The sequence below is a fragment of the Typha angustifolia genome, chromosome 1 (assembly GCF_048772165.1).
Source record: "Typha angustifolia cultivar Huaian chromosome 1, ASM4877216v1, whole genome shotgun sequence".
NCBI classification, from domain to species: domain Eukaryota; kingdom Viridiplantae; phylum Streptophyta; class Magnoliopsida; order Poales; family Typhaceae; genus Typha; species Typha angustifolia.
The window spans coordinates 10,251,138-10,261,320 of NC_133239.1; the positions used below are offsets into that span (position 1 = coordinate 10,251,138).

Consider the following 10,183-nt stretch of genomic DNA (forward strand, 5'->3'; position numbering starts at 1 on the left):
ATAGATGCCATTGACCATGCGAGATAAATGGATTGGTATTTACTTGTCATAATAGTTTCAAATAGTGGTTAAATAATCGACCTGGATGTAGATTTTACTGCAGCTCCAGTTGCATAAATTATTGTGGGAACTTTTCAAATAACACTCTAGATTTATTATTTTTGAATTAACACTCTGTCTATAAAGATTTTGTAATATAAAATCTTTTCTTTCTTTATAATTTTCATTTCACCATTTGAGTTAATTAAATTAATTATTCTCAAAATAAAAAGGTAATAAATAATAAAAATACTAAAGATAATTCCTAAAATACCTAAATCTTTCTCTCAATAAGATTAGATGGGGATATAACTTCAAGAAGGGTGGGTCAATGTTAGACATTTTTCACGAGTATTTATTAATTTTTATATAAATCATATACTAAGATTAATGCCAGTTGATCAAAATAATATTATAATATTATATTACTTTATAAATTAAAATAGGAGTTTAGGTATAAATATGATTTGTTAATTAAAGAATAATAAAATTATAAGGTGTTATTTAAAAATTTCCTTATTATTGAACTTTCCAAGTGAGGAGACAAGAGGGCAGATCTTCTCGTCTATCATAATTCATAAATGAAATCAGTTCACCCATTTGTAGCAGGTAGAGCATCAAAACTAAGCAGATTACAAAAATAACTCTAAGGAGAGGGTCATCTAACCCTAGCACAAAGATGAAGGAGTTTTCACCCCCTTGCTTCGCAATTCAGTCAGCAACTCCGTTGCCTTCTCTAAATAAAATATTATTTTTTAGGGAAATAGACTAGTTTTTGTTTTGAAGAAAAAAAATCTAGCATTAAAGTGAAAACATCTCTCTCCCCACCCAAAAATAAAGTAAGAACACTTTAATCTAAAAATAAAGTTAATTAGGTCATAATAATAAGTATAAATTTATCTTTTAAATAAATATTTGAGTAATAATAATAACAGTCCTTGTCAGAATTGCTCAAGAAGAGAGGTAAGTTTTAATCTACAAGTCTAATATTAATGAAATTTGACTTATTGTTTTTATTATAGAGAAGTGGTACGAATCAGATTTGGCGTAAAAAAAAATTATGATATTTTTATGAGAGGAAGCATCGGAAGTAACGGACCGAATGATTTTCGTTTCACCTTAGTCAAAGATTATAGTGAAAACTGAAAATATCCGACGTTGCGGCAGTAGTCAGAGGGTGGTGGACGGCTAAGGATGGTAGTGGATGACTATATAGTAGGGTGGCTTGTAGTGGTGATCGTATCTAGCGTTTGGAGGTAAAATTACAGTTCTCAATTAGATTCACTCAAATTGTGTTTAGAAAATTTGACCAATTTAATAAACGGGTCATGTTCATGTTTATACTATCTTGAACCGACCCAAATCTAACCTAACCTAAACCCAACTAATCTGACCGGTTGCCACCCCTAAACATGAGGTTGTCATTTTCTTTTTTATTCAATAGAGTTATGGAACAAGCTCAATGACTAGACCTAATCTTGATGCTAAAATTTCACAACTATTAATAAATTTTTTATACTTTTGCTCCTTATTTCTTTTCCTTCTTTGGAATTCCACAAGTATAATTTTTAGCGTAATTGTATGAATTCATACTCTTTTTTGTTTCCTTTCCTAAAATTCTATGACGATCAAAATGTTTATAATTCACATTGCAACTCTTGGTTTCTAGTTAAGACCAGCTTGGTGATATTAAGGACTTAAATATGAGCAACCATACAAGTACTATATATATATATATATATATATATATATATATATATATATATATATATATATATATATATATATATATATATTGTAAATATCTAATAATTAAGAAAAATATCATAATTTTAAAGTTTGTGCCACAGTAATAATAATAAATAAAAAGAAGAAGTTTAATGGCCATGAACAAATCCTTTATATACGATCGAAGCTCTTGCTTTGCCATCTTCTATTTACCCAAATCACCCCCACCCACTCTCACAAACCCAATGGTTGTTGCAATGCTGAGTGAGAGTGACACACTTATCTTCTTCAAAGAGCATATAATTGATCTCTGGATGTTGTTATCTTCTTGGGAAGGATGGTAAATGACTACTACAAACGGAGAAAATAAAACTCTATGACATTTTATATAACAAAGGATAAAATCTTATCAAGCCTAGGTTCTTGTTAAAAAGAATTACTAAAAGTACAAGAAAGTTAAAATTAGATTGATTATGTGATGATTCAAGAGGAGATTGGCATTTTCGCTTAAACTTAACTTGATTATGGTACAAACTATATGAGTAGAGATTACCTTGATGCTGTCCACAACCATTAATAATAGAATAAATTTATTACAATGTTGCTGTTACAGTTCTTTGAGACAATTCTATGTACTTATTTCACATGAAATGTTACGGTGAATTCGTGACCACTATAAATGCAGTATTGTTTCTGCAATCATGATGGCTTAGAATGTAATTGAGATTATTAGTAATAATAGTTTTATCGCTCATCACTTGATACATAAAAAATTATTAATCATCAACAACATTCTGAATTTAACATATGCGAAATGGGTAAGTTATCTCTGCCACTTTATATGCACAATAAGGAGATGAAAGTTGGTACCAGTTTTGCAATGGCATTTCAAACCCAGCATTTCAGCAGAATTTCAGAATAGTTTTTGTGTTAGATCGTCTTGCAAAATATAATCTCCTTTCACAACGATTCTAAACTTCTTCTGGATCTTGTCTTTCTTTTTCTTTTGTTTCTCTTTTGGAAAAAGAAACTGAAATGACCATAATTACTATGTGAATACAAAGATCAACTAGTGCAGCACAGCGGCAAAGTCGTTACCCACATGTAGGGGCGAAAATCATAATTAAGTCGAACTTGATCAAGCCGAGCTCTGTTCAAACTTGGCTTGAACATAATTTCGAGACTAAGATGAAGAAAGAAGCTTGAATTGATTAATTTCAATGCAAATATATTTCGTGCAATATTTCATGTTCTCACCAGACTAGCGCCTATTTTGAGTTTCTTAGTAATCAAATTTAAGCCTATTTCAAATCAAGTTTGAACCATACTGGTTGTTTAGTGACGGCTCAAAAGTAGTGAATAATTTCTGCTCAAACAGTGGATTGATATATCTCATTCATAGTTCCATAATGTGTTAGGTGGATGGTTGTGTCCTATAATATCAGTTTTTCTTCACGAGAGGGGTCATCTTAGCTCATGATCCTGCTAGTCTTGCTCTACAAGATCGTATGCGTAAAGAATGGACATTGGGTTTTTCGTGTAATTCGAACTCTGAATGAAAACTTTTGTTTGGTCTTTTCTCAACCAAAAAAAAGTTATTCGAATCATTATCTATCATTTAATTTAAAAATATTATAAAAATAATAATATAAAAAAAGTTATATAAAAATAATACAATTTCCGGTGTCTTACAACCATTCTAAATTATATACTCAGCTTGTTTCCTTCCTTGCATTTCCACATGCACCAAAATCTTCATAGTCCACATCAGTTTCAACATCACAAGTCATCATTCCTAGATAGGACCAACTTGATAATTCATACCATGACTTTTGGAGAGAATCTTAATGTAAGAATTTCATAGATACTTATACTCTAGCATTTAAAAGTTAATGGTAGTTGCTTGTTATTGTAGCTTCAAACAACCTTTTTTATTGGAAATAATGGCAACAATGTTTACTAACTTCTTAACTACGTTGATTGGTAGACCTTGACTTGGACTTGATCGATCCGAGTGGAAAAAAATATATACGCAAATGCTCGACTCTTATATGAATCTTGACTCCCACTTTCTATTAGTTAGGAAACATGATGTATAGATAGTTATCTTCCAATGTCATATCACACTATCCAACTCATATACGCCACTTCAACTACTATTCTTCTTTTTCTTCTTAGAAATATAATTTACTTGACTTAGTTTACTTGATATCTTGTCACTTAGTAGGTGAAGAAGAAGATGTGAAACACCCTCCTCTACAGTAAAATAAAGGATCAAGTTTTGCGAAACTATCTCTGAAGGGCATTTAAGTTTAAGAAATTTGGATATAAATGTTCTGTTCTTTTCTTTTCTTTTTCATTTTCTTTTTGTTGCAAATATATATATTAGACTACCAAAAGAGAGTTCCTACCTTTTGAATCAGAAAATGAATTAATTAGAGATATAAATTGGCCTTGGTTTGAAGAGCAATAATTGGAGTTGTATATATATGGCTGCATGAGTCTATTGCCATGCTTTCTCCCTGCCATTTGAACTACCCACTTGTACCCTTGTAACCCAAAATTTCTTTTCTTTTTTCTATAATTTTCGTAGCACATCCCGAGTTAATTAAATTCAACTAATTTCAAATAGAAAGGTAATAAATAAGAAATATTATGTTAAAAATACTAAAGATAATTTCCAAATTATCTAAATTATCCTCCTATAGAATAGATTTAGGATGGGGATATAGCTCAAGAAGGCTGGGTCATTGTTAGAAATTTTCAAAGCATATTTAATAATGTAATGAGTAAAGTTATATAAAGTATAGACTAAAATTAATGATAATTAGTTAAACTATTATTACGGTGTAATATAAAATTACAGAGAAAAAAATAAGAGGTCCGAGTACACATCCTTAATAACGAATTATTAATTAAAAATGATATACAGTGTTATGTAAAAAGTTTTCTATTATTAAACAGCCATGTTATGTCATAAAGTGACTACGTGAAATTTCTTTGAAAAAATAAAATTATAAAGTAATAATATTCGCGGAAAATAGCATATTATGCAACCTATGATGCCCTGTCGCCTCCATTGGTTGTAAGACTGCGAGGTTTTATCACCGTTTTGCATTATAAAGTGATATAATAGATTTTTTTTATTTTATTTTTTATTATAAAGTTATTTAATTTCACTATTTTCTATGAAAGTTTGGCTTACAATCTATTATCATTTTGTCATTTTTAAATATAAACAATATTATTTTTAAAGACAACGGTAAGTTTTTAAATCTAAGGAATTAAGCATTATTATTTATTATTGTCCTCCTTTCTCTTAAACTCACAAGGATTGTGAAAGGAAATACAATAGAATGAAGAGTAGATGATATGTTCACATAAAGAAGATACGTGTTTGATACCTTGGAAAGATGATCGATCCTCCACTAGGGGTTGCATGGGGTTTATAAAGAGGAGGAGAGACCAAAGATGGGGTGTTCAAAGGTTGAGAAATTAAGGAGTTGGGTTAGAAAGTTGAAGAGTTACTTTGGCAAGTTGGTTGAGAAGTTAAAAGAAGTTATTTAGAAACTCCAAAATTGAGAAAAAGTCTAGAGTTTTCTAGAGGACTCCCAAATGTTTTAGGCAGCCAGCGGCTTAACCCAGCTTAGCCCAAATTGATTACCGAGTCTACTAACCGATTCAATGGCCTAATAAAGCAAGTAATCTAATTGGAAGTTGATGTCACGTAGAGACTTAAATATTTTGAAAAAAAAAAATAGATCATACATATAGAAGCTTGGGGAGCTCTGCTACCTAGTCAGTTAACCGATTACTCTCTCAATAAAGAAAAATATATATATTAATTTTTTTTATGAAAAAACTATCATTTAAGTTAACTGGATCATAATAATAGGTTAGATAAATATTTGAATACATAGACATCTACAGCCTCCGGTAGAAAATCCCAAAAACAAAAATCGGTAGATTTCATCATAAAAGACTTCGCCTTCTTAAAGTAATAGTTTACTAGGTATATATGTCGGTAGAGCTTGACTTGGTAGTGGAAAAGGAATATATGCAAATGCATTACACGGTAACTTTTTCAAAACAAAAACATGTATATTTCCTCATAAAAGAGTACTTCACCTTCTTATAATATGCAATATTCTCTTATGAAATATAGTTTACTACGTTTGTTGGTAGACCTTGACTTGTAATGGAATTAAAAGAACATAATCCGCTCTAGATCGCCATGCATTGCATGAATCTTGATTCCCACTTTCGATTATTTAGTGAGGAAATTAACATGCATGATGTATAGTTATATATATCTTCCATCGTCATATCGCACCATCCAATTGATTGTTACTTACGCCACTTTGTCCACTATATATATATTAGTCTGGACTTTGGAGTAGGAATAATAAAACCATGGCTAAGCTTACGTCCTCCACCACCCATGGAGTTTTACTTCTACGTCTCTGCCTTCTACTCCTCCACATCTTCTCTCCCGCTCTATCTCTGGAGACCACCAAACTACGAGGAAGTTGCATTGCGAGTGAGAGAGATGCACTTCTTACCTTCAAGGAGGGCATCAATGGTCTACCTGAGAGGTTATCATCTTCTTGGGAAGGCCAAGATTGCTGCAGATGGAGGGGTGTCATGTGCAGCAACAAGACGGGGCACGTTGTCAAGCTCGACCTCCGAGTCGACCTCCGAGTCGAGTTTCAACGGATTTTCATAAGCGACGACATTAGCCCTTCTCTTCTCCCTCTAGAGCATCTTAATTACCTCGACCTAAGCTTCAACTACTTCGTAGGTCGACAGATACCGAAATTCATGGGCTCCTTCAAGAACTTGAAGTATTTCAACCTCTCTAATGCAAACTTCGGTGGCGACGTACCTCCTCAGCTTGGTAATCTCACTAAGCTACGCCATCTCGATCTTAGTGGTAACTCTTTGCAAGCCTTGTGCATGCTTCCAGCTTCTTTAAGAGTCCTTCATCTATCTGGTTGTAGTCTCAATGCCACACTCGCTTCTCTCCCTCTTTACTCTTCTAATCTCACATCACTTGTGACCCTTGATCTTGCGGATAACTACTTTCACGGTCCTATTCCTGATGGGCTGTTGGACAACTTGACCTCCCTCAAAGAACTTTATCTCGGAGACAATAATCTCGTCGGCATGATACCGGAGACTATGAAGAATCTACACAAATTGAAAGTGCTCGATCTAAGTTGGAATCAGATCAATAGGGGCATAGCAGAATTGATGGAGAGGCTCCCGCACAAGATACAATCATTGTATTTGGGGGCAAATAATTTGAATGGAAGCCTACCAAATTGGATCGAGAATATGACCAGTCTAAGCACTCTTGATCTCGGTTACAACAGTCTCATCGGTTCCATACCTTCCGGGATGGGAAAGCTTACTAATCTCAGTTACTTGGACTTGAGTTCTAACCAGTTGGTCGGCATGATATTAGAAGATCACTTTACAAACCTGACGAGATTAGAGGTGCTATACTTGTCAAATAACTCCCTGACTATGGGAGTACATCTAAATTGGATCCCTCCATTCAGATTGAAGGAAGTTGACTTGAGCTATTGCAAGTTGGGACCCCATTTTCCTGCGTGGATTCAATCACTTACTAACATTACTGTTTTAAGAATGTCTAGTGCAGGAATCACGGACAGGTTGCCAAATTGGTTTTGGAATGTAATTTCTCACATCCAATATCTTGATCTCTCCCTTAACCGAATCAACGGAGTGTTACCAATGACCCTAGAGTTCCTATCAACAGCAGAACTTATATTCCTGTATTCAAACCAGTTCAAAGGTCGGTTACCAAAGTTACCAATGGGTCTTATGTACTTCGATCTCTCAAGAAATTATATATCAGGTCCACTTCCACTAAACCTTGGAACTATAGAGTTGAATTACTTGCTTTTTTTAAACAACCTTATTAGCGGAACTATTCTATCATCTTTGTGCAACCAATTGCTGTCCATAAAAATCATAGATTTATCAAACAACCACCTCTCAGGACAGCTTCCTGAATGCAAAGATGTAGGTTCGAGTCTCGCCATTATAAGTTTCCGCAACAATCGTCTCTCCGGTAAATTTCCCATATTTTTCCAAGGTTGCCAATATCTTTCATTTCTTGATCTCTCATATAATAATTTCTTTGGAAACTTACCAGCATGGATAGGAACAAGACTACCAAATTTAGTCTTCCTCCTATTGAAGTCTAACATGTTTTTCGGTTATATTCCTATTAAGCTTTCAAGACTTGACCATCTTCAAGTTTTGGACCTTGCTCACAACAATCTATCAGGAACCATAGCCCCATCCCTCGTGAACTTCAAAGCAATGACTCTTATCTCCTCATATGCAAGTGATTTCCATAAAGATGTAGATGTAGCATCTATATTTAACGAGGTTGATTATAACAATGATCCCTTTAGCTTATTTGTGATCACAAAAGGGCAAATTTTAGAATACCAAAATGACAATATCTATTTCATGTTGAGCCTTGATTTATCAGGAAATAGTTTAACTGGAGAAATCCCTAAACAGATAGGTGCCCTTGCTGGATTAAAAAACATGAACTTGTCAGCAAATCGACTGATTGGAAATATTCCAGAAACGATGAATGGTCTACGGTCATTGGAATCTCTTGACCTATCAAATAATGAGCTCTTTGGTGAAATTCCTTCAACTCTCTCAGCTTTAACTTTTTTGAGTCACTTGAACTTGTCCTACAATAATCTCTCAGGAAGAATTCCAAGAGAGGGTAAACTTGAAACATTCGACGATCCAACTATCTACATTGGCAACAGCAATCTTTGTGGGCCTCCTACATCTAAGAATTGCTCTGGAAATCAAACTACTATGAGTGATCTTCTAGAACATGAAGATGGATATAATATGTCATCTCTTTATTTCAGCATGGGACTAGGATTCGCAGTGGGATTCTGGGTGATTTTTGGTACCTTGTTGTTTAAGAGGACATGGAGAACAACATATTTTCTCTTGGTTGATGACATCTGTGATAGAATATATGTATTTATGGTTCTCAAGTGGATTAGACTCAATGCCAGGATTAAGAAGAAATAAAGCAGAGGAGCAGGGTTGCTATTGAAGGAGTTTGGAAGGTTCGAACTATGGAAATCGTTCACTGATTAAAGGCATAGAAGGCCAAATCCATCATATAATATTATTTCACTTTCTTATATAATGAATTAAGTATTTCACTTTCTTATATTATTTGCGGTCTTTTCTATAGTAGCATGATATTACCCAATTTATATGCTTATTTTCTTAATTACCATTGCTTTTGTAACAAACTCAATGTACATACCACCATCATTTGAGATTATGAGATTATGATAATATATATGTTAATCCAGATGTGCTTCGTAAATATATGCCATTTAATTAGTATTTACTTATTATCGTAGTTCCAAATAATGGTTATGAACTCGATTATAAGGAATCAATACTCGACCTGGATTGACTCCAACTGCATAAATTATTGAGGGAAATTTTTAAAATAACACCCTACGCTATTGTTTTTGAATTAACACTCTATTTTTAAGAATTTTGTAACCGGAAGATCCTCTTTTTTTCTCTAGAATTTTTATATTGCATTCTGAGTTAATTAAACTCAAATATTTTCAAATGAAAAGGTAGCAAATAAGAAATATTATGTTAATTATACTAAAGATAATTTCTAGAATATGTAAATTATTCTCTCGTGGAAAGGGGATATAGTTTAAGAATGGTGGGTCAAACGTTTGAAATTTTTCGAGGATATTTATTAATTTAATTAGCTGAGTTATATAAATTATATACTAAGATTAATGATAGTTTGTAAAAGTAATGTTGTGGTATTATATGAAAGTTATAAAAAATATAAGCGATCTAAGTATAAATATAAAGTGTTAATTAAAAAATAATAAAATTATAAGGTGTTATTTAAAAAATTTATATATGCTCTTATATATTTTTTTTGCAAATTTAGAGCACACTTCTCTGTATTGTATAGTAATACATGTGGAATAAGTATATAATAAGGGAAATTGCATCATATTGATGCATATAACCAAAGCATATAATTAGTGGGAATACTTAACCTCAGAGTTTTTGTCCAACCTAGGCCTCTTTTAAAATTTATTTAGCCAAATATACCACACCCTAAATTTAATAGCAAAATGTGTATCTTTTACTATAGCTCTAAGTAAAATACTGATAAGTTCAAAGCTTTATTTTTAGATGAATATACCAAAATATTTATTTTATAATACGCTAAACTATTTAACGTTTTATGAAGAAAATGTTAATAGTTCAACATGTTATCAGAAAAAAAGTGAAAAAAATTTAAAACTAAAATTTGGAGGAGCTATTATCCTTTTTTACAATTCTAATTGCA

At 32.5% G+C, this 10,183-nt stretch overlaps 1 protein-coding gene across 1 annotated transcript; it reads left to right on the top strand.

Annotated features, from left to right (window-relative positions):
* The first annotated feature begins 6,180 nt into the window (after nt 1-6,180).
* LOC140767428 (receptor-like protein EIX2) lies at nt 6,181-8,868 on the top strand. Its single transcript, XM_073107333.1, has one exon. The coding sequence runs from the start codon at nt 6,181-6,183 to the stop codon at nt 8,866-8,868; it is 2,688 nt and encodes an 895-aa protein (XP_072963434.1).
* The last annotated feature ends 1,315 nt before the right edge of the window (nt 8,869-10,183 follow it).